Raw genomic sequence first — 26,397 nt, 5'->3', positions numbered from 1 at the left:
CCCTATGATCTGAAACTTAACTTTATGCGTTAAGTGTAAGGGAATAATCCTTTCTTTATTGTGAAGTTGCTTTTTTAAATTATTTATCTGCGGGATGTGGGTGTTGCTGCCCATCCATTATCCAAGACAGATAATGTCAGCCACACCAGGCACTTTTTGTAAAAAGCTCGGGTAATAAATTGAATAAAAGATGGACTATAACCTGGTGTTGTAAGATTCCTTACATCCTTATTTACCCTGAGAAGGTATTGAGCCTTCTCCTTTATTAAAACTGAGTGGATTGCTAGGCTCCTTCAGAGGGAAATTAAGAGTCAACCACATTGGTGTGGGACTGTAGTCACTTGTAGGCCAGACCGGGCAAGGATGGCAGGTTTCCTTCCTTATCGGACATTAGTGAACCAGTTGTGTTTTTATGACAACTTCATGGACATTTTTACTGATTTTCAGTTTTTTATTTCCAGATTTTTTTTCTAAATTGAGAATTCAATTTGAACACACGCCTTTGGATTTTTAGTCCAGGCCTCTGGATTACTAGTCCAGTAACATAACCGTGGCATTACATTACACCATACTGGATAATATGTAAAATTCTGTTGTGTCTCTCATTACTTCAAAAGACAGATAATGTCAGCCACACCAGGCACTTTTTGTAAAAAGCTAGGGTGATAAACTGAATAAAAGATGTTTTATGAATATATTAAGCGCAAGAGGATAACTAAGGAAAGAATAGGGCCTATTAGAGACCAAAAAGGTAAACTATGTGTGGAGGCAGAAGATATGGGTATGGTTCTTAATGAATGCGTTGCATCTGTCTTCACAAAGGAGATTGATGATGCAGGGATTGAAGTTAAGGAGGAGGAGTGTGAAATATTGGATGGGATAAACATAATGAGAGAGGAAGTATTAAGGGGATTAGCATCTTTGAAAGTGGATAAATCACCAGAGCCGGATGAAATGTAACCCAGGCTGTTAAAAGAAGCCAGGGAGGAAATAGCGGAGGCTTTAACAATCATTTTCCAAACTTCACTGGATACAGGAGTAGTGCTGGAGGATTGGAGGACTGCCAATATTGAACTGTTGTTTAAAAAGGGAGCGAAGGATAGACCGAATAATTACAGGCCAGTCAGCCTAACCTCGGTGGCGGGTAAATTATTGGAATCAATTCTGAGGGACAGGATAAACTATCACTTCAAAAGGCACGGACTAATCAAGGACAGTCAGCACGGATTTGTTAAGGGAATGTCGTGTCTGACTAACTTGATTGAATTTTTTGAGGAGGTGACAAGGAGGATCGATGAGGGTAGCGCAATTGATGTAGTCTACATGGATTTTAGCAAGGCTTTTGACAAGGTCCCATATGGTAGATTGGTCAAAAAAGTAAAGGCCCATGGGACCCAAGTGAATGTGGTAAATTGGATCCAAAATTGGCTCAGTGGCAGGAAGCAAAGGGTAACGGTCCACGGGTGTTTTTGTGACTGGAAGGCTGTTTCCAGTGGGGTGCTGCAGGGCTTGGTACTAGGTCCTTTGCTTTTTGTGGTATACATTAACGATTTGGACTTAAACGTAGGGGGCATGATTAAGAAATTTGCGGATGACACAAAGATAGGCTGTGTGGTTGATAGTGAGGAGGAAAGCTGTAAACTGCAGGAAGATATCAATGGACTGGTCAGATGGGCAGAAAAGTGACAAATGGAGTTTAATCCAGAGAAGTGTGAGGTAATGCATTTGGGGAGAGCAAACAAGGCAAAGGAATACCCAATAAATGGATGGATACTGAGAGGTGTAGAGGAAGTGAGGGACCTTGGAGTGCATGTCCACAGATCCCTGAAGGTAGCAGGACGGATAGATAAGGTGGTTAAGAAGGCATATGGAATGCTTTCCTTTATTAGCCGAGGCATAGAATGTAAAAGCATGGATGTTATGCTGGAACTGTGTAAAACACTAGTTAGGCCACAGCTTGAGTACTGTGCACAGTTCTGGTTGCCACATTACAGGAAGGATGTAATTGTACTAGAGAGGGTGCAGAGGAGATTTACAAGGATGTTGCCAGGACTGGAGAATTTTAGCTATGATGACAGATTGGATAGGCTGGGGTTGTTTTCCTTGGAACAGAGGAGGCTGAGGGGTGATTTGATTGAGGTGTACAAAATTATGAGGAGCCTGGATAGAGTGGATAGGAAGGACCTATTTCCCTTAGCCAGGGGGGCATAGATTTAAAGTGATTGGTAGAAGGATTAGAGCAGAAATGAGGAAAGAATTTTTAACCCAGAGGGTGGTGGGGGTCTGGAACTCACTGCCTGAGAGGGTGGTAGATGCAGAAACCCTCAACTCATTTAAAAAATACCTGGATGTGCACCTGAAGAACCGTGACCTGCAGGGCTACGGACCAAATGCAGGAAAGTGGTATTAGGCTGGATGGCTCATTTCTCACCCGGCGCAGACACGATGGGCCGAATGGCCTCCTTCTGTGCCATAAATTTTCTATGAATTAAATATAATTACCTACAGGAGCGTGCAGTGTAGGTGCGGTGTTGAACTGTTCAATATGGATGAAGTATTTTTCAGAAAAAATAAGCTGTCTCATTTCTCAATGGAAATAGAATACAATCTTTGTACAAATTACATAAGTGTAAACTCATGAGGTTGAATTTAATCCCATTGTGCCACTACAAAACAAACTGAACTGTTAACACACCATTTGAGTATGTTTTGAATATTTATAATCCCTTTCAAGAGCAGGCACTAGCTTTGAAGGCTGGTCTATCAGATAAAGTTAATGGACTGAACATTACCAACAATCTTTACATCCTAAACACAATGGCATGAAAATCACCACCGTGGGGCTGCTGATGAGGACTGTGAATATACCTTGTCTGGATTTGTAGAATGAATTCCTCAGCAAGATCTTGCACCTTGCATATTCTTACACCATTCACTAGCATAAACCTGCACATGTAAATTGCAGCAACAGTGAGGTAGATTTGATACCTCATAACACTTCATTTTGTTTCAACAGATACTGACTCACTGAAATATTGGAGAGCATCATCTAGCCTGTCAAATCACAGTCACTTGTCAAGTTTTCCATCAACATCAAGCACTTTGGTATGTGACAAGCAATGAATATAGAAATATTTCTGGAGAATGTATATTTGATTTTTCATGCTAGAATTTTAAAAATATTTTTATGCCTACAGTAGCAACATTTCAAAAAGTAATTTATTGGCTGTGACAATTCAAGGAGGTGATAGTTATAAATGCAAGTTTATTCATTAATTTCTTTATTTTGTTCCAATGCTTTGCTTTGAATCTATTTCTGAAATACAGCGCTTTTTCAAAAATGGATATTAGTGTGAGATCGCTATAAGCAGGAAATATCATCAAAAACTTCAGTATTCAATATTAAATTATTGATTTATCTTTCTTAACTTGTTGTGAAAATCTCAGATTTTGCCATCCTCTTCCTTGTCACTTGGTGCACCTGAGTTCCATGGACTGCTGCAGGCTTCGGCTGTATCTCCTATTCTTGTTGAATCTCCAAGCAATCGGCTAACAGCTCAAGGTAGGCTAAAGTTCTCCCATTTATTAGTCTTCCTTTTCTAAATGAGGTTAACTTAAAATTAATATTGAAGGTTTTCACTTTGGATCTGATCCTGAAATTTATTTTATTTTTTACTGAACCCTAACAGAGCAATATTGAAAAAAGAAATTCTATACTTTTTGTTTGAACCGGAATCTAGTGCCAGTACTATGAGATCATGGGAGCTTGTTGAAGGCTTCACTGATGAACTAAAAGCTCAGTGCCCCTATTTAAATGTCACAACTTCCGTTTACTATCTTTTTGAACTACTATTTTTGTAAAGTTTATCTCAAAAAGAAAACCGGTCTTAAGTCTGTCTGCTTGCCCTTCAGTGCGTCAAAGTGTAAATACTTTAGGATGTTTTGGATGAGTATGCCAGACCCTCATCAGCTGTAGCAAAAGTCTATGTTGGTAGTAACTCTTATTTATATTCCTGAGACTCATTAATTACTGAAAACTTTCAGGAGCGCAGTTTATGTATAAGTTCAGATTGTGATCAACTTGGCAGTTGCACTTAGCTACAGGTAATTAGGGTCAAACATACTGATATCAGGAGGGGGAATCTGAAATCCTGGAGAACCCTTAATTGACATATAACATGATTAACTATTACTTCTACTGCCATCAAAATGGGAACTTGCTGATGAAGTAAAAGCTTTAAAATCCTGAAGTCATATTATGTGAATTACTACTCTTTTATTGACTGGAACAGCAGATTGTCAGAAATGTAAAGGATAATTTTTATCTCCTAAAGGTGAATGTTTAGGCTGTTACATAGAAATACATAGAATTTACAGAACAGAAACAGGCCATTCGGTCCAACTGGTCTGTGCCGGTGTTTATGCTGCACATGAAGCTCCTCCCACCCTACTTCATCTAACCCTATCTGAATATGACTTCTTCAAGCCAGTGGATAAATACTAATTATTCAATTTGAATGGACTTTGATGGGTTTTGCATCTGCATGTCAAAATCGCAGAGAGACAGAGGGGAAAAAGCTATTATACAATATGAAACCGTTTTTGCAGTCATTACTCCTGAATTAAATTTGAAAACTTAATCTTTGGACCTGACCACTTCTATTCTGGAGGGCCTCAATATTTAAAGAGTACCATCTACTATACCAGTGTGAATTCCTATGATTCCCATGCCAGCCATCCTCATGTTGTTTTTGAGTGAGGTTAGCAATTTAGTTCCAACTTGTGTCAAATTGTGAAGAGTTATTATGTACTTGTTCCCACTAGGAGCAGCATTGAGACGATCCAAACATATTTCACAGACTTTTGTAGCCAGCAGAGGAAGGGCTTTCATCCTATCAGTTAGGGCTGGCTCAGAGCCTAGTCCAAGAGGTGAAAGGACCAATTCCTAGAGAATTGGATGCACCATTTTTTAAGAAATTGGTTGGGTTGGATTAAGCTAGTTTGTGCTTCCTCTTTCACAGCATCTCAACTAAAGAAATGTAACAATTCTCTGGCAGAACACCAATGTAATAAAACTCTATCCATACTATTGTATATTTCTTTCATTTATGTTGTCATCTCTAAATATTACTGCAACTTTTAGTATTCTAAATTTGACATTTGATCAAAACATCTTGTGATGTGAAGTTTTTTGTCACATCCTAAAGTTTAAACCCGATGGTTGGTTATTGCGATGAGTTTTGCCATGTTAACATTAGCAGCTTGCAACAGAAGTGTTTGATTTTAGAGCGAGATCACAAAATGTCAAATGCATTAGTAACCCTATAAGGACAAAAATAGCTTTAGACAATTTTCTCTTGAACCAATGCTACTAATATTTGTTCCAAGACCACTCAACATTTGATTCAATTTTTACTGAGTCCTAAGTTGTTTTGTATTTTTTCTTATCACCTTTACTGTTTTTTGGAAAAAAAATCTTTAGTGTGATAGCAAAAGCTTATTTCTGCAATCTATTTTCCCTTGTTATTAATCTGCCTGTAATACTAAAATTTTAATGTGTGAGAATATATGTTGTGTCTAGTGCCGTAGATTGCCTTCAACCAACTAGATCACAGAGCCAGAGACCAGAAACCCTTTGACTAGTTGGATGCTGGAGACCACTGTCCCTTCAACCAGTCAGATCTCAGACCCATGCCACTAGAGACTATCCTAGAAGCAACTCTTGCATGTCATTTCTGGTTTGGTTGTTTTTATGACTGCCTCGCCTGTACCACTCTATACTGCCAACTGAATAAACATATAAAGAATGCAATAATTCAGGGGAAAAATTGTAAATGTGACCATGAACCGTCCAGTCACTCTGCTGTATCTCTCTTCTGCATCTCCCATCTAGTACCAACACCCTTGATTCCAAGTTAATTTTCCTGGAAGGTACCAAATCCACGCACAGCCCAGTATTCCAGGGCCAGATCCAAGTCAATCCTGATGTGAAAAATGCAGGTGCAGCAGACTAAAGGCATATGTGGATGCTAACTACTCTGTCTCTCCTGTCCTACAGTTGTCTGCTTGGTGCCTCATCCTAGCTACGCATGCCCCAAATCCAGTTGGCCACCATGGTCCTCCATTTCACACACTTAGCATCAGTCCAATCCCACCCAAGAGTCCAGCCAGCCCCACCTCTCCTCACATTTTCCACACAAAATAGCTACTGAATTATGTCTTTATCTCAACTTGAGAGTTTCTCCTGTGGCTTCCAAGCTCAGATTTGTCAGCTCTGCGCACTGATGAATGTGCAGTTGTAAAGGGCATCTGCAGTGACTTTCAGAAGACTAACGTTAAACGTTGGCCTAGTTTTCACAAGCTGTACATTTGCGCAGCTGAAATAAATGTCATGAAGACTATATAACATAAAATTAAGATTCATGTAACAATTACTCAAATGACAGTAGAATACTTTAAACATTTATAGCCTTCAATATTGGCCAAGCAAATGGCCTACAGAAAATAATGCAAGGGATGTCTCATACTTATTCCAAAAGGAAATTGGTACTAACATGGCAAATTTCAACACACCTATTGGAATTGGAAAGAAACCGCAAAGTGACAGTGGTACTCTAAAAATGTGGAACACAAATGTCAACAGATGTGAGTATCCTGAAAATTAGGAATATTACAATTAACAACTAGAGAAGGTCTGAGCGGTATACAGGGAGGGAGAGAAAGGCGAATGGAAGACACAGAGACTAACAAAGAATTAAGCCTGGACTTCAATTCCCCCGGCAGGAGCCATGCAGGCGGAGGCCAAGGCGGAAGGCTAACCACCCGACCCCCGCAACGTAAAGCTCGGGAGATTTTAACACCAGGGCGTCATTTGCATGCTGGCCATCAGTCTCATGCCCGAACCGGGCGCATTAGCCCTAGCTGGCTGGGAAGCGGGAGTAGGATGTTGAATGGCAGGAGGCCACAGCCATGGACCCGGAGGAATGGTCCCCAACAGTCATATAAGTGCATAGGAGGGGGATCGGAATGGCATTGCGGTTGGGGAAGGGAAGGAATGCCGGGTCAAGGAAGGCACAAGGTTTCCTTGTGGGGTGCAGGGGAGCACTGCTGGCCCACGTGGAAACCAAAAAAAATTTAAACTTCTCTACATAGTACGATAAATGAAAGTCCTGCCTCAGTTGTATTATAGTTTTAACAGGAAAGTTCTATACAGTTATCTGCTATTTTTACATGTTAACATAGAGATGAAGGAGCTTTACGTGACTGGCTACCAAATACAGTGAAACCTGTATAAACGGATACCTGAAAAAAACGGACACTTATTTAGAGACCCAAATAACTTACATGGTAAAATATACAAGAGGCACTCTGAAACCACGGACATTTGCAAATTACGAACTACAGACAGCCTACTATGCACCAAGCCCTTTTACAACTTAAAACGCAGGACACATCCTGTTGCAAAGCTGCTGCACCTGAAACTTTCACTGTGTTGGGATCACTGGTGCTTCCCCTTGCAGCTCGCTTCCTTTCTGCCCAAATTCTCTTGGGCCGGTCACTTCCATGAGGTCAATGTATGCAGGTCAGCGCGAGGCAGCAGTGGGTTTTATGTAAGAAACGGCTTTTGTGAAATGGGGAGCTCTTTACCCAGTATCCATAGCGCCAGAGAAACTGCTCTATCTCTGGGATTGAATGCTTGCACGCCTCTGTCCCAGGGATAGAGCGGTTTCTCTGCCGTGATGGGTGCTGGGTAAAGAACTCCCCATTCGACAAAAGCCACTTCTTTCACTGACCTAGGTCTCGCGCTGACCTAGATGCACTGACCTCACCAGCCACCCGAATCAAGGAAAATGCATGCGAACAGCGAGAGGGGCTGCTCTTTCCTGCCGCGCCCATACACTCCGCCGCTGCTGGCAGCTCCTCTCCCCCTGATCTTAGATCGTCTTCTTTCCCTTAGCTTCTGATGGTGGATCCAGTACTTTGAGGAGCTTTGGATTTGGGGAGTGATGGCTGTCCCAGGTCTCTCTGCTAATCTATAGAGTGGTGGACAGACCTGTGAGTCCCAGCTTTCAGTCAGTCTTCCTGCAGACTGACTGCTCAACCAGAAAACTGCTGTTTCACTCCTATACATAATGGCCCAGAATTTGCTGTCAAAATAATGATGAGGCTGACTGCGCTCACCGTTATTTATGCGCAAATCGCACAGCAACTTCAGGCGAGGGCAGTTGCGCAGTTAAATGCAAAAATCCGGAAGTTGCTGTCCGAGATGCGCCACTCTACCATTAGCTTTGCGAAAATGGTATTGTGCTGTCTGACTCACCATTCAAATACATTGAATGGTGTGAAGTTCCTGTATATGTACGGTAGGTACTCACCACAGAAAGTTAGGACTTGTCCATTTCAATCTAAGTACCCTTTTTAACAGAATGTGAAGTGTTAATTACTGCTAAACAACCTGACACTGAAAATTAACTATTACAAGTCTGAAGTCTCATTCTTTCAGGTTTTAATTGTCATTGGAGATTTTTTTGAAAATTTTAATTAAAAATTTTACTTTTTTCTTTTTCTTTTTCACTTTTTTCTCTCTCTCTTAATGCAATCTTTCATTCCCTCTTTATTTCTCTTTCTGTACCTGGTTTGACATTGAATTCACCATTCTAACTTGTTCAGACCCTGCACTGTTATTTTAGCAATCCTTCAATCTGATTGATTACGGTGATGCACAGTTGCTTGCCCTGTAAAGAGCACCGTGTTATTTCCATCTCGCATTTTCAGTGCAAAATCTCATGGAAATTAAACGGGCAAGGCCAAGTATAACTGTCGGCGGGTGCCGTTTGTTTACCGGCTACAGTGAATTCTGGGCCAATGTGACCTGTTGTGTTTTCCCTCCCAAATTTTCTCAATCTGTTTTAAGACTTGCCTTTGGAAGCTTCAATATGCCGGCACAACCTGTCATCATATTCCCCCCCTTTTTTTGTCCTGTCAGTGCCCTAATGCTGGTAAGTAGAACTGAGAAACACAGTTCATTACTGAATTTACACTCTGCTCGAAGTGAGAGCGGTTTGAAATGAAACAGGAATTCAGACTGCAAAACTGTTAAGTGAGCAGAGCTGAACGCTGTTGTGTGGGAGGGGGATTCTTAGCATTGTTGCAGCTGATTAGGTACTGATCATAATTTCAGCTGGTTCTTCTAGATTGGTGGGAAAATTTTTACAATACATACAATGACCATTTTGAAAGTAACGCCTGCAAAAAAAGGACAGCTGATGCCAATCCCTAAGGTGTCTGTAATTTACAGGTTTCACTGTATAACAACAAATGAGAAAAGTCTGTTTGGAAATGCATCTTTCATCGTACTTACTGCTAATTTATTAATGGCCAAGTCAACTCTACAGGAAACCCAAAGCAAGCTAGCTTTGAGGTTCACTGGATAGCAGTCCTTTATTTCAAATAATATTCTCTTGCATCTGATTCTTTTGAAGGCAACACAACTAGAATTAGAATTTCTCTCCTCTTGCCCGTATAAGTGACTCCATTATAACCTTGTGCTAATGTTACTTAAGCACCTTGATAATTTAGTGTCCTGGGCTAGTTTCTTCCACAATGTAAGAAATGCATCTAGCAAATGAGGAATAGTTTGCTGTCTCTTGTTTGCTTTGCTTATAATTGCTATAAGACTTTATTTTCATCTTTATATTTTTCTCCATTTAGGTCAGAGTGACTCAGAAAGTACACAATCCCTGCACAGTGAGAATTCCCATGTTTCTGATTCTCCATCAGAGCAGTGCGCAGTCGTTACTCTTCACTTCTTGTCAGCTGTATGCAGCTTGCTTGCTAACCTACTGGCAGCTATTCCAGAAGACACATTAACTGCAATCAAGCAAAACCACCTCCTTGCAGCTTTCCATGGGTAGGTGATCTGTAAAACAATAATTGGAAATCATTAAAGGATGGTAATGTTCTCTTGTTTAAGACTGGAGAGAATATTGGCCCAGAATTTGACGGAGCGGGGCATCTCACGTGCCCCTTTAGTTAGACTTTTTCCCTCACCCTTCAGCTTGAAAAACTTTTTCCCTGTAAGTTGCTGGATGTGCGAGCTGATAATGAGGGCAACAGGGCATCTGGGGCCTTGATGAACGATAGGACCAATGAGAGTTAAGGATTGAGAAAGAATCAGGAACAACAGAGAAGAAAGGTGACTTTAAGTCAAATCAGGTACAGAAAGAGAAATAAAGAGAGGGAAAGAAAGATTGAATTAAGAGAGAGAGAAAAAGGGGACAGAAAGGTAAAGTAAATTTTTAAAAATCCTATCAACAATTTACTACCTGTAGGAATGAGACTCCACATTTTAAATTGTTCCCTTTCTGGGCTGGAGGTTGATTGGCATTGCAGGAACATAAATCTCCTCATTAAAAAGGTACTTACGCTGCTAAGCACTAGCCCTGACTTTCTATGGCCAGTTTAATTGGCAATCAATGCGCAAATGTAGCAATTTCGTGAAACTCACAGGGAGGTTGAGGGCGAGCTTCTGTTTTCGCAAGACTAACTGGAGAGTGCCGAAAATCGTACATTAACTTGTGGCAATTCGCAATTCACGGGGTATCTCTTCCTCGCCACCAGTTAGTTGAACGATTTACACATTATAACGGCGAGCGTCATTAAACTCTCCGTTATTTTGGCAGCAATTTCTGGGCCATTATTTTAGTCAAACATGTACAGGATTGCAATCTCTCTTAGAGTAACTGAGAAAACCATCTGGTAAAAAGTAATACGAGACAATTTTAACTCCTGGCGTCAAACCGGTGGGCGCGAGACGGCAATCCTGTACGAGAGCCTTCATTGGAGGCCGGCAAATTTTAATGACTGATTGAATGCCGCCGGTCAGTTGCTCACCGATCATGGATTGAAAGCATCAGCTTGCGGGCGAAGGATTGGAGATTGGTTGACCCGGAGAAGTTAAAATTCCCCCTATAGTGTCACGGTTCATATAACTCTTTTAAACTTGTGAATAGCATCCACAAAATGTTGTTTTTGATGTGAAAGATGTCTCCTGTATTGTACTGCTTAGTCTATAACTTAGAAAGGATCGATTGTTTCCAGAAGATAATATTTTTATATATAGTATATGAAATATGTGCATTCTACTGTTTATCCTGGTTATCCCACCCATATATAGTATGAAATTTATCACATAACCGTGATGACATTGTGATCAAAATTACTTTTCCTTGCCCCATCGCTGACAACTGTTTTCACCTTGATAGAATTGATAGGCAGCTAGCTGATTTGGCATACTGAAAGGTATCAAAATACTCTCTACTAATCAGACATTGGACAACCCCTGAGGAAAATCGATTTCCTGAGTGCAAGCACTGCAATGTTTGGGCAGGTATTAAGGTAACACTGGGTTGTAACATTTAAGATATTATTTAAAAATTCTTTATGTAGGATACTTTTTAACAAAACTGAGCCGTTGATTGTACTAACCAGTTGAAAAACAGATATCTTAGCGTTTCCCTTGCATAGTATCAAAGATCATATAAAACAAAGACGACTTCATTGTCACAATGGAGCTCTGTTACATTTATCATATCCTTGTAAATCTTTAACAAAACGTTTTATGTAACTTAACTCCATTGGCTCATTCCCCAGCCCTTACAAATCATCAGTATTCGCCTGATTCTTGGTTTACGAATACAGCTGTGCCAAAACAGAGAGCATGTCACTCCCCGGATGCCCCAGAACTAATACAGGAAGCCTACCATTTCTCATAGTTGAAACTAGACAGAGCATTGCAACAAAACAATGCTCAAATTCTCCAAACTGAATAAATGATACTTCACCTGCTTTTCTCTCCAGCATATGCACAAAGCTGAACAAATGGAGTTGTGATGGATGCTGAGCACAATGAAGATCAGTGTCTTCTCCCACCTCCTCCTGATACTGTGTACTGGCTCAGCACTCCTGAGACCTTAATGGGCAATTCTCCAGGTTCTTACGCACTAGGAAGAGAACCCTAAATATGTCCATGGTGGCTTCAACTTCCTAAGCAGGAAAGTGGTCTCAGGAAGTTTCAGCCAACTTTACTGAGCAATATATCTTTGGGGAATCATCATCTAGATCATGGCCTCTCCGCAAAACTTCTAGCTGTGTATGGAAGCCAGTGTCACCCTAACAACCTTTGTTTTCACAGAAAAGACTATTAGCTGCCCGGCAACATCCCATAGTATCATTAACACTAGAAGTCTGAAATGCCTTCATCCTGTGGAAGTTACCCCAGCCATGTCAGCCCTATCTACTTTGTTTCAACCTGTACAAAGTATTTTGTGATTTAAGGCATAGTGTGAAAATGCCATCGCTGAGGTAGGCGGGCTACTTTAGAAGACTGAAGTCATGACCTTCCAACAGCCAATCAATGTGCTGCGCAACAGTACATTTTCTGCTACGTTCCAATCTGATGATTTATCCTTCCACGCTCCCCAAGATCTAGCACAAGCTGATACCTCTAGAATCAACCCTAGCAGCCCAAAACAGCCCACAGATACATTTCTTTTCTCTGCTCTTTATTCACTCGTGGGTAGCGATGTAAGGTCACTAGGTCTAATCCGTCCACTAATGGCCCGATAATTGTCACAGCACCCATCTGCAGCACAATGATAGAGGGACAGTTTCGAATCATGTATTGAACATATGTTATTCCATCTTAGATCCAACAAATTCCATGCAGCCGTACCAGATAACTGATGAAGGGACTGCAAACAAAATGGCAAATGACCACCCATACTCTGGTTGTGCCCCCATCTACAGCCATTCAATCACAAGAACCATGCAATAGTTTTATAATCCACGCTGTGTGCTTAGTCGAATGCCTCCATAACATCGCCCGTCTCCGCCCCTGCCTCAGCTTATCTACTGCTGAAACCCTCATCTGTGCCTTTGTTACCTCTAGACTCGACTATTCCAATGCTCTCCTGGCTAGCCTCCCTCCGTATACTTAAGCTTATCCAAAACTCTGCTGCCTGTATCCTAACTTGCACCAAGTCCCATTCAACCATCACCCCTGTGCTCGCTGACTTACATTGACTCCTGGGAACACCTCGATTTTAAAATTCTCATCCTTGTTTTCAAATTCCTCCATGGCCTCACCTCTCCCTATCTCTGAAACCTTCTCCAGCCCTACAACCCTCCGAGATCTCTGCGCTCCTCCAATTTTGGCTTCTTGGGCATCCCCGATTTTAATCGCTCCACCATTGGTGGCTGTGCCTTCAGCAGCAGCCTAGGCCCTAAGTTCTGGAATCCCTCCCTTACCCTCTCTACCTCTCTCTCCTCCTTTAAGATGCTCCTTAAAACCTACTTCATTGACCAAGGTTTTGGTGTCCTGTTCTAATATCTCTTTCTGTGGCTCGGTGTAAAATTTTGTTTGATAGTGCTCCTGTGAAGTGCCTTGGGACGGTTTACTACGTTAAAGGCGCTATATAAATACAAGTTGTTGTTATCTTATGATGGGGATTGTCTCCAGCACAGAAGCTGGTGCAGTTCTCAATATTTGCAATAAGGCTCCTAACCCCAGCGAGCACAACTTTGTTCCCCAACTATATACTTGTTTGATGCACAAATAATACATGTGCTAAGCCTGGAGAGGAAAACACATCAACATGATTTCACCTCCTGTTGCTTTCACTCTACCAAAATTCCCTTGCTCTTCTTAGTCTTCTATTACCTCTAAACCCAGACTTCAGAATGTAGAGAATGATTTAAGGGCAGGGACATACCAGCATCCTAGTACTTGCACAAGCAGCACTTAAAAGCTCAAACTAAGTTCTTTTACCACCCCCGTCACCCAGTGACCAACAAGCCCTGACCTGCCCTCCCCCCAGCATTTAGACCTCATCCAGCTACATTGAGAAATGACTCCAATTCTATCCATCTGTTGAGTTATACAAATCTGTAAGCTTATGTAGCTTTATATAGATAATGATTCATCCAGATATGCAAACTTTGTAAATTTTGATATATTGAAGTCAAACTAATCGTTATGGTTTTATTATGATTCACAAGAATCCTGTGTATTACTGATACTTTTAACAGCTCTTATAGATAATAGATTTTCCATCTCTGCACCATTTTTGTAATATTCACTTAATAATTATCTTAGATTCAAGAATGTTACAACACAGAAGCAGGCCACTGGGCCCATTAAGTCCATCCCAGTGTTTATCTCCACGTGATCTTTATTATGTAGAGAACTATCCTGAGAATTTGCCCCAGGATTTACATGTTATAGATCAGGGTAGATAAATTTGATACCAACATCTTTTTTAAAAAAAACAATGACCAAAATGAGCAGAGCACCAAAAGTTGTATTGAGAAATAGACAAAGCCATATTAAGTACAAGGGTGTTTTTATGTTATTTTTGTAACTCATGTAATCGTGTATGAAAGTTCGGCTTGATTTTTTTTTCTCCAAGGATTCATTCTGTAGTTGCGTTCAAACTTGGGAGAGAGGCAAACTTTCAGAAATGCAAGTAAGGGAAGGAGTAAAACAAATTACCGTGAAGATAGGAAAGAAAATGAAAGTGAACAAGAAAAACTACAGAGGAATGATGAGGGTGACACTGGTCACCCCGGTGTTCCAATATATTGTCATACAGTATGGTAGACCACAGATTCATATCTGTGCTTGCATTCACGGTGAGCTCCCGATTCCTAATCTTCAGTTAGAGGAAGGTGCACAGCGGTTCGTCACAAAACTGAAATGAATATCAAAGGGCTATGTATCCATCTTACATCTTTGTGGTCAGCATTGACCGAGGCCAAGTACTTGGTCACTTCCGTATCCAGTACTTGGCCCTGGAGTCCTGAAGAGAGGGTGAGAAATTAAAATGAAAGGCAGAAGAACATACCACCTCCACCTCCTGCACCCCCTTCACCGCCGCCGCCCCCTTCCCCGCCCCCAGCCTAGTTCCACTTATTCCCCCACCTTCTAACTCTGCTTGACCTGAATGCTGCACGTAGCCTAGAATTCCCCCTGTTCAATGCTACAGGTAATTGACTAGTCATAGATATATATTTTCCTTAGAAGAGTAATATTCTTTAAATCAGGCCTAAGTTAACATTTTAATAGGAAGCATTGCTTTCCCTTTTTCTCATTACATTCAGAACCCTATATTCATCTTAAACTTCTCATTTATTATTAATATGTAAATGGCAATTATGTTTAATCAATTTCGCGCTTGGTACTGCTACAGCTGCAAGCTCTAGACATTTCTCCAGTTGCCGCCTCTGAAGTTGATTCACATGGAGGCCCAGGACCAAAAATTCACACTGCTTAAGGAGCAGCATAATGACTCCTCTCACAAGCTAGGCTCCTTCTCTAAGATGAGAAATAAACAAGGTTGCCTAACCAAAATTATTAACCGAGAAGGAGCTAAATATGAGTTTTGTTGCCAAAATAAAGTTTTTATCATACATTTGTTCTGCAGTAATTGTCTGTTAAAATGTTTTAGACATTCTAATTAGGGGCACTGTTCCTTTTGATGGATATGCATTCCCACATGTGCTCTCTAAACAGTAGAAAGAGACTATTATGCTGTACATTGACTCAAATATTATAAAACATGACTCGGACCGTGAAATCAGTTATTTTTCCTTTCTTCCAACTTTTTGATTAACACATTGGCAATCACATACAAATAGTTACTTGTAGCCTCAATCTCTGCTGTTTACTTCCAGAAGGATGACTAATCATGTGTCACAACTGCCTAGAATTGCAGAATTTCTCTTTTAGTCCTATGGATTTGATTTTGTTATGTACATTCTGAGTTGAAGGCATTCACAGCCATTGGGAACAAAGCAGAAAACGTCATTTTGGCACAGTGGTAGTGTTCTTGCCTCTGGGTCAGACAGTCATGGGTTCAGGCCCCACTCCAGGAGTTGAACACGTAATCTAGGCTGACACATCAATGTGGTACTGAGGAGTTGCGGCATTGCTAGAAGTGCCATCTCTCAGATGAGACGCTAATCCTGCCTGTTCAGGTGGATGTAAAAGACACTATTCAGAGAAGAGCAGGGGAATTCTCCTGGCCAACATTTATCCCTCAACCAACACCACTAAAACAGATTAACTGGTCATTTATCCCATTGCTGTTTGTGGCACCTTGCTGTGTGCAAATTGGCTGTCATGTTTGCTTACTTTACAACAGTGACTACATTTCAGAAGTATCTCATTAGCTGTGAAGTCCTTTGGGACGCCATGAGGAAACAAAAGGCATTATATAAATACAAGTTCTTTGCTTCTATTCTTTAAAGTGGCATGACCCTCTACTTCATGAATGGCGCAGATCTGTAGTTCCCAACTTTATTGTGTGTTATGAATCCTTAATGCTCTCAATGCCAATCAGAGAAGATCCCTCTATTTAACAGACAATAAACAGATGGTTTAGAAAAGTGTTATACTGGAATATGTGATGAAGTTTCAGTGCTGACATTTATGAATTCTTTGATATAGTTATTGTTGTGCAGTGATACTTGGTGTCCAAATTAGCAGCAGTTGCTGGCTCTCGATGCACCCCAAAATGAATAAAAATTACCCATTGAAACTAAAAGCACATACATTTAACAAGACAAAAAAGATATCCTGAAGCTATTACAAAGTGAAAAATGAAAATCTAATCTGACTTCAGATGTAATCACCCTTGGTTAACCATTAGTCTTGATGTATTGAGATAGAGAGTTGTATGGGGGAATGTGGGCCCATTAAAGGCAGATGCAAGTGAGACTGTAATGGACAATAAGAAAATGGCAGACTTTTTAAATGAATATTTCATATCTATTTTAACAGTAGAGAAAGAGTACAAGGGAACCCAAAAATAAGTCAAGGGGAGGAACTGAGTAGGTTTAATATAAGTAAGGAAAATGGTAATGGAGAAAATAATGGGACTTAAGATAGACAAATCTTTTGTTAGATCAAGATATCAAGGGATATGGATCAAAGGCGGGTAAATAGAGTTGAGGTACAGATTAGTTATGATCTGATTGAATGGCAGAATGGGCTTGAGGGGCTGAATGGCCTATTCCTGTTCCTACACAAGAAGTAATGTAGTGCAGACATCAATTTTTTTAATAAATTATTGATATAAACATTATCTGAAGCATGAGACTGAATTACAGCCTTTCTTCCTCCATTGTGTTTGGTGTAATCCAAACCATTGTAGTATGAAAAATAAAAATTCAGTAAAAATCAAACTATACTGTGTAATAAGCACATGTCTTGTTTGCACATTGAGCCATTTAATTGTTCAGTGAATTTCTGGCAAATTGATAGCGTTGATGAGCTATAACCTGTACTTAATCCTCATCCATAAAATAATTGTTTCATATTCTAAATGGATAAGCCACAAATGTTAAATTATTTTTCTTCAAACAAATTTGACATATGCTCTTCCTGCAGTTTTTCGGCAACATCTTCAAATTTTTGGCATCAGCACAGGTTATGTGGTTTGGTCTGCTTAACAGCATAACGTGAGCATTCCTCCCCAGCCATGTTGCCCATTCCAACTTAGGGCCCCAGCTGATTCTGTGGTGATCAGATTCTTCCAAAGGGAGTTTGAAGATTAGGCTACATCCAAGAGAAGAACTTGTGGCTTGATGCTCAGATAGGAACAAGATCTTTGCTGGGGCTATCAAAGGATAGGAGCCTAACTCTGTCTCCAGGTCCCTATGAAGATAAAACTAGAAATCTACAGAAAAAAGACCGAGAAAAATATTTTTTTTGTCAGCTGGTTGTCCCACGCGTGGACAGTCACCACTACACTTAAGAGTCTCCACAGCAAACAGCTGAGAAATTTATGTAGAATTTCAGTTTGCCTGGTGTGCAGTGCACACACTCTCTCCCTATACAGATACACCCCACTTATCAAAGGAAGCCAAGAGAATCTGGAATAGATTTGTGAGAGTCAGGCTAAAGGGCTCACAAATATGCACAGGGTTCATCCAGCCAAAAAGCCTAAGCTTACCCAGAACAAAGCACTGTTGAGCTTCATGCAGCTTATCCAGCTATGAGTGTCCTATTCATTAGGGCATTTGCTTGCATGATTGTCTAGAGCCAACTAAGAAGAATCCCATGCTTCAGTGATATGTGTCATTAATATGCCACGATGCCTGCCCAATCATCAACAATGCCCTGGAGTACTGAAGATGTTGCTCAAGTATCAGATTACCAGGTCAGCCACAGAAGGTTGACTTGGTTACGATTTTCCATTTCCAGTCACATCATCTCAGAGTAAGCTCAACCTCATAGATATTCAGAATAGTTCTGCAGCTACTGAAGAAAAATAGTCACTTGTTGGTCATTTGGCATCTGACCAGAATAGGTTGGAGTAGAAAAGAGGTGCCAAGAATTCCCTCTAAAGTGCCTGGTGCATGCCATGGAAATGCACACCATTGGGTTAATTTATTGAATTTGTGCTCCAGGTGCACAACTTCACCTACCGATACCTAGAATTTGGGTGGTAGATCCACAATTTTCCATCCATTAATTTTAGCTCCACGCCAGGAGTGCAAATTTATAAAATTACCTCTCCTATCTCATTGAACGGTTCCATAGGTTGAAGACATAGGCCTTCAACAGCAATTGCTTGCTTCTCTCAATCCCAATCTCAGTAAACACTGAACTCTGGGTATAAGACTGTGTTCTCATCCTCTTTCCAGATAACAGAAGCTGTCGTCCCAGGTCTGAGTTTCCTCATTAGCTATGCAACAGACATTGCCTTCAGCATGTTGAACACTTGCAGAACAAGTAGAATGCCGTTTACTAGATTCTCTTGTCTTCAGTTGCTTAATCAAGGTTCTCACATGAAGGCATTTGACAGAGTCATGGCTGTTGTGCAGATGACTCCACCTCCAAATGCTGAGTGGCATTGTAAGACAAAACCCTCCTTCCTTGCAGCCATTTCCTTTTTTGCCACAAATCCTCTTCACAGCTGAGTCCTGGATTTTGCATGTGGGCTAAAGGAAGCTCTTCCATTGCATACTTAGTGGCTCTAAAGCATGAAGGACAACTGTTTTGTTATATATCCTATACGCCACAATTTTAACCTGCATTGGGACTTTCCTGTCATTGAAGAAAGATGAGAAGGAACAGGACGCAGTTTGCCCCTTTGCGGTGTGGTCCCAAAGAACAATTTTCAAGCTAAAGCTGGCACCCACCAGAACCTCCAGTTACTGATAGGAATTAGCAATTACGTAGAATTGCATAGTTGGGCTGGATGCTCAGTGTACCTTCTAATTAATACATTTAACTTCTCGTCTTGTCATTATACCACATAGAGGGTCACCCACCGCCATATCTCACTAGTTATCCAGTAATTCAAGATAGTGCGCTAGATCCCCAAGCAAGTGAGGGATTAGATAGCTCCAATATGAAGCTAGCACAGGCACAATGGGCCAAATGGCCCCCATCTGTACTGAACTTTCTGTGATTCAGTGATATCATTCGGCACAGCATTAGACATTGAACAGAATGCATGACAGCACTCTTCATGCCTCACTCCTCTTTCAAGTGAGTATTCCATCGATTTCTACTTGGAGCAGAAATAAACATCCTGGATAAAATCCAGAAATAGTCCACACACTTCCATAGCTTCCAGCTTTATGAGTGTCATATGAGACACTAGATTGAAGAGAGAAAGCTAGAAATGTGGGAGAGAAAGTATGTAAGAGGCCTACGAGAGTAGGAGACACAAAGTGATATGAAACTGAAATAAAGGAACTTACAGAAAAAGGGAGGGGAATGGAAAAAATGTCAATGAGAGGCATTACAGCAAATAGGAGGCACACCAAAGAGAGAGGTGAGACTTAAAGGAAAAAAATAAGACAAGAAGAGTTGGAGATAACACACTGAGGTAAAGATGACAAGAGACTTATACATCAAGAGAGTGAGCAGACAGATAGAGAGATGGATAGAAAGAATTAGCAAGTGGGAACAAGCAGGGAGACCATTGCCGAAAAAGAGAGAAACACTTCAAAAATTTTAGTCATAAGCAATGCCACAGGAGATCAGCTGGTGTAAACTTTTCTATTTTTAGTTACCTTAAATTTGTTATTTCTATGCTGGCATATTGTATAACAAAGTATTGTATTACCCATTCAACTCTCTGGTTCAACTATATTTAATTAATTATGCAGTAAACTGGAAATACAATAAATTCTGCATTTGAGAACATCTTGAATAGTTCTTACTTTTTGGTGCTTTTGTGCAAATAACTTTGTATATGTGATAGTTTCCAAGGTTCTTTAAGCAGCCTATATCCATTAAAATGTATACTTAAGGGTAACATTACATGAATTTGAGCTGAAATACCATCATAGTACATAAGGAACATTTTCACATCAGTTTTCTCCTCTTTAATAAAACATTTCAGTGATTTTTATTAAAGAGGAGAAAACCGATGTGAAAATTAAATATTTTGAGCAGATCTTTCTTAATGAGTATGTTTCTGGCCCAATGAGGAAGGAGGCATTGCTGAACTTGGTTCTAGGGAATGAGGCAGGTCAAGTGGAGCAGCTGTCAATGGGAGAGCATTTAGGGAGTAGCGATCATAGTATCATAAGGTTTAGAATAGCTATGGAAAAGGACACTGACCACTCTAAAGTAAAAATACTCAATTGGAGGAGGGCCAATTTCAATGGGGTGAGAACAGATCTGGCCCAGGTGAATTGGAATCAAAGATTGGCAGGCAAAACTGTAATTGAACAGTGGGCGGTCTTTAAAGAGGGGATTGTTCGGGTACAGGCTAGGCACATTCCCACGAGGCAGAAAGGTAGGGCAACTAAAGCTAGAGCTCCCTGGGTGACAAAAGAGAGTAAGTAAGATGAAATGGAAAAAAGGGGTGTATGACAGATGTCAGGTTGATAACACAAGTGAGAACCAGGCAGAATATAGAAAGTTCAGAGGGGAAGTGAAAAAAGAAATAAGAGGGGCAAAGAGAGAGTATGAGAATAGACTGGCGGCCAATATAAAAGGGAATCTAAAAGTCTTCTATTGGCGTGTAAACAGGTAGTAAGAGGAGGGATGGGGCCAATTAGGGCAATAAAGGAGATCTACTCATGGAGGCAGAGGGGATGGCCGAGGTACTAAATGAGTACTTTGCATCTGTCTTTGCCAAGGAAGAAGATAAAGTTGAGATACTGGATGGGCTAAAATTGATAAAGAAGTGGGTGGTGCTGGAGGACCGGAGAATTGCAAATGTTACACCCTTGTTCAAAAAACGGTGTAAGGATAAACCCAGCAACTACAGGCCAGTCAGTTTAACCTCGGTGGTGGGGCAACTTTTAGAAACAATAATCCAGGACAGAATTAACAGTCACTTGGACGAGTGGGGATTGATTAGGGAAAGCCAGCATGGATTTGTTAAAGGCAAATTGTGTTTAACCAATCTGATAGAGTTTTTTGATGAGGTAACAGAGAGAATAGATGAGGGCAATGCAGTTGATGTGATGTTTATGGACTTTCAAATGGCATTTGATAAAGTGCCACACAGTAGGCTTATCATCAAGATTGGGGTCATGGAATAAAGGGGGCAGTAGCAACATGGATACAGAATTGGCTAAGTGACAGGAAACAGAGAGTAGTGGTGAACGGTTGTTTTTCGGACTGGAGGGAGGTGTACAGTGGTGTTCCCCAGGGGTCGGTGCTAGGACCACTGCTTTTCTTGATATATATTAATGACTTGGGTGTACAGGGCACAATTTCAAAATTTGCAGATGCCACAAAACTTGGAAGGGTAGTAAACAGTGAGGAGGATAGTGATAGACTTCAAGAGGATATAGACAGGCTGGTGGCATGGGCGGACTCGTGGCAGATGAAATTTAACGCAGAAAAATGCAAAGTGATACATTTTGGTAGGAAGAACGAGGAGAGGCAATATAAACTAGAGGGCACAACTCTAAAAGGGGTACAGGAACAGAGATCTGGGGGTTTATGTGCACACATCGTTGAAGGTGGCAGGGCAGATTGAGAAAGTGGTTAAAAAAGCATACGGGATCCTGGACTTTATAAATAGAGGCATAGAGTACAAAAGTATGGAAGTCATGATGAATCTTTATAAAACATTGGTTCGGCCAAAACTGGAGTATTGTGTCCAGTTCTGGACACCGCATTTCAGGTAAGATGTGAAGGCCTTAGGGAGGGTGCAGAAGAGATTTACGAGAATGATTCCAGGAATGAGGGACTTTAGTTATGTGGATAGACTGGAGAATCTGGGGTTGTTCTCCTTGGAACAGAGAAGGTTGAGAGGAGATTTGATAGAAGTATTCAAAATCATAAAGGATCTAGACAGAGTAGATAGAGAGAAACTGTTCCCATTGGCCGAAAGGTCAAAGACCAGAGGGCATAGATTTAAGGTGATTGGCAAAAGAACCAAAGGGGACATGAGGAAAAACTTTTTTACACAGTGATTGGTTAGGATCTGGAATGCACTGCCTGAGGGAGTGGTGGAGGCAGATTCAATCATGGCCGTCAAAAGGCAACTGGATAAGTACTTGAAAGGAAAAAATTTGCAGGGCTACAGGGATAGAGCGGGGGAGTGGGACTAGCTGGATTGTTATTGCATACAGCCGGCGTGGACGAGATAGGCCAAATGGCCTCCTTCCATGCTGTAACCTTTCTATGATTCCATGCATTGGGAGATTAAGGGACGTTATGGTGATCATTTATATTGGTAATACAAATGCTTCTGCTAAATTGCTCTAAATGGTTTGTTTTTAAATGTAATATAATTTTTCATGCCTTTGCTTTGTTAAAGTTTGGTGAACACAGGTTTACTAGAGAGGTGCTTGTGGGAGCTGGGAACACCACTGATTCGCTCTAACCACAACCAGGATATTAAAGCTCAGGTTAGTGTAATTTATTGTACAGTTTAGATCCTTGGTATTCATACGAAGAAAGATCTTTATATTAGAATTTAATTTCTACTACGGACTCTGTCACTAATGACACTACAGTTTTCCAAGATGCACACTCCTCATCTGACTTCAAATCAACAACCTACACCATTATGACTAGCTATAACAGGCTCCCCAACTCATATCATCTTTCTCTGTGGCTAACAAACACCATCCAACATTCCATTCTGAGTAGAAACACATTTATCTGGAGTCTTGAGGTCCATGGCAAAATTGCGAATTTCCAGTTTTTACTGCAGCTTTACCTTGCTCCTCCATCCCTGACTGTTCCCTTTAACTTCCTGCTTATTCTTAACTATTCCATTTTCACCCAACAACATCCACAGCATAACTCATGATCCAAGTTGAAATACGACATTGAAACCTACGTCACCCTAATATTAGAAAGCTCTAGCTCCATTGCATCTGAGGCTGCCTTCACGCTACAAACGTTAACATTGGTACAAAGCAATTTCCTTTTTCCACCGGCGCTAACCTTATGGCATGTAAATCCAGAATTAGGACCTGACCTAACTGGAGCAAAGCAAAGTAAGAATCCTGCTCTAGCATTCGGCTTCATTCTACAAGTCCATTTTTGTTTCTGGCAGGGAATGCCCATTGGAAATTTGGGCACATGCCGCGCGTGATTTTCTGACAATTTAAATTAATGGAGTGCAAAGTCCAAAAAATACCCGTTATAATTTGGTCAAAATGCAAATGTTTCAAATGAGCACAATTCTGCTCTTGTATCTTGCATAAATAACGAATGATCTTTCACAGTTAACCCAGTCCTACCACGTTTAAATGATCCCGTCAATTCATGCACAGAAGAGCAATTTGAATACCGCAGCCAAGGTCCATTTACAACAGATATACAGTAGCCCTGTATGTTTCCACTGTGGGATTTTTAAGTTGATATCTAACACTGAGATTTTGTTGTGCAGCGTACATAATTATGGTTTTTCTTTGCAGGTTTTGAGCCACCTTCAGTATCTGTCTTCTCTTTCTGGGCTGATCCAATCCTGTTTGATCTTGCATCCAGAGCACATAACCCAGGATGACTTGTTAAAGGCATTGTTGTCAAATATATTCACAGTACTTTGTATACAGTGCAAGGACTATTTTGGTAACGTATTTTAATTTTTCCTCTTCTTTCCCCCCACGAAGATCCCATGTATGTTCTCTGGTATATTTTTGCAGTTATTGAAAAATAAATGCATGTGTTTTCCTCCTTGTTTTTGTGAGAGAAAATCAAATTAGATTCAACTGTGAGGAAGTAATTTTGTCTGGAAAATACCCTTGTTATTATTTTTCTTCATAGTTGTTTCAACAGTAGCAACTTGCATTTATCTAGTATCTCCAGCATATAAAATATGTCCCACAGCGCTTCACAAAGGTGTAATTACAAAATGGCCGCTGAGCCAAAGGAGATATTAGGAAGGTTGACCAAGATTTGGTCAAAACAGTGCATTTTAAGGAGGGATATAAAGAAGGAGAACAAGGTGGTGAGGCGGAGGGGTTTAGAGAGCGAATTTCAGAGTGTGGGCTAGGCAGCTGAGCACACATCCATCAATGATGGAGTGAATGGAAGGGGGGCATGTACAAAAGACCTGAGTAGGAGAAATGGAGAGTTCAGATGCAGAGTTTGTAGGGCTGGAGGAGGTTACAGAGATAAGGAGAGGCGAGGCCTTGAAGAGATTTGAACACGAGGATGAGAATTTTAAATTCGAGGCATTTAAAATTTCAGCAACTTTTGTTTAGCTTCAACATAAAGTAATTGAATTTTTAAAAAACTTTTTTTCTGTAAAATTTATATAAGCTCTGTCCATTAAGATCTTCAAAAGAATGAACGCTAATAAAACTGGAAAAGAAAAAGCTTTTCCTCATCAGATAAAACTGACACCATCTTTCACACCTTTCATTGCTTAATGGACAAAAGAGGGTGATCAGACTTTATGCTAAACTCTCCTGAATAATGAAGTACAACAACCTTCCTGCTTGGGTTGGGGTTGATTGATTGGGGTTGAAGTTGCGGATCATTGTGGTTATTTTTACAAAGCAAAATCTGCCTCTGCTGAGTTGTTTCTGTCTGACAAAAGACAAAAGTTAATTTTAAGTACCTTCGTGGTTTCCCTATCCTATGATAGCAAAGTTCGTACCCATGCTCCTTCATATATGTGAAACTACTCCATAAGAGTTGTCAAATAATTTCACATACACTAAGTATGAGTAGCTGCCACCATTATTTGAAGTTGCGTACCTCAAGCCCAAGCAAACAAAATAGATTAAGGGTATCAGAAATGTAGAATTACTTCTGTGGAATAACTGACTACTTTTGATACAAATTAAGAAGTACAGAAAATAGGCTTGTATTTATGTAACCCCTTTCACATTGAAAGGTCTCGATGGGCTCTACACAATGAATTTATTTTTGGAGTGCAGTGATTGTTGTTATGTAGGCCAGTCTACTTGCCTGCACTTTAAATGTCTTAGCGTTTGAGTACTAAATCTTTGTCAAGGACATTTCCATTTCCCCTGTGAATGTTCATCTGCATATGGATAAATATACCAAGAAAATTGGTTTTAGTCTTAAAACAATAATACTGCTTAGCTTGCCAGATTTTTACAATTAGTTTTTGCTAAGAATATCAAACATTGCCAGCTAACAAAAAAGTATAGAGCTATAATACAGTTAGGGAGACAACTGATTATATTTTCTATAAGCAGATGTGAATGTTTGTAGTGCTCTGGGTACTTGCTTTCAAATATAACCCTAAACATTAGCAAAGGGTTGTGTATAAATAGGATAAAGTCAGAACGTGACATCCTTATTGTTACTCCGCAGTGGCTGTTAATAACTGGAAATCCTCTTTTCACTGGTGATTTGTCTTCTATAAGATGCCAACCTAATAACTATCTGTGTTTCAGACTATGAGGTAACATCTGCCATCTACCAAGCGTGGACAGACTTGTTCGTCCTTTTGAACACAATTCTACGGAAAAGTGGTCAGGCAACGTTCCTAGCTCTCGTAACTGCTGTGGCAAAGCATTGGACTGCTCTCGTAGGTAATATAAACCAGCTGATGTGTGCATTCTATGTAATAAGGAGACTAGATCCCCCTTGGATTTCTATTTGTAGCAGTGGTACCCGCATTAGCTAATGTAACATTTCCATTTGTGTATGCGTGTGTGTGTTTCTTATTAATTTTTCAGATTCACACATACAATTAATACTGCAGGGACATTACACAGTTTGATATTGTTTAACACCAGTTTAGCAGCACCCAGCAGATTTGGTCTGTTGCCACATAAATTGTTCCCCTCAGCCTACGCACCCCCGCCCCCCGCTGCCAACCTTTCACATGATATAGCACTATGATGATAACCAATTTAGAAACAAGATGACTGCTTAAAGCATATACACATGAGATCATTGTAGAATATCTGAAAGTTAGT

At 40.5% G+C, this 26,397-nt stretch overlaps 1 protein-coding gene across 2 annotated transcripts in view; it reads left to right on the top strand.

Moving 5' to 3' along the window:
• Window positions 1-26,397, top strand: part of rttn (rotatin) — a 316,401-nt gene that overhangs the window by 168,031 nt on the left and 121,973 nt on the right. For both annotated transcript variants that reach the window (XM_067981445.1, XM_067981444.1), the window contains exons 34-39: window positions 3,017-3,105; window positions 3,448-3,562; window positions 9,712-9,910; window positions 22,803-22,893; window positions 23,914-24,067; window positions 25,870-26,007. In XM_067981445.1, coding sequence (XP_067837546.1) covers window positions 3,017-3,105; window positions 3,448-3,562; window positions 9,712-9,910; window positions 22,803-22,893; window positions 23,914-24,067; window positions 25,870-26,007 — 786 coding nt within the window. The remainder of the gene's footprint in view (window positions 1-3,016; window positions 3,106-3,447; window positions 3,563-9,711; window positions 9,911-22,802; window positions 22,894-23,913; window positions 24,068-25,869; window positions 26,008-26,397) is intronic.

Source organism: Heptranchias perlo, chromosome 3 (assembly GCF_035084215.1).
Source record: "Heptranchias perlo isolate sHepPer1 chromosome 3, sHepPer1.hap1, whole genome shotgun sequence".
Lineage (NCBI taxonomy): Eukaryota > Metazoa > Chordata > Chondrichthyes > Hexanchiformes > Hexanchidae > Heptranchias > Heptranchias perlo.
This window is presented reverse-complemented; position numbering and strand designations above follow the sequence as displayed.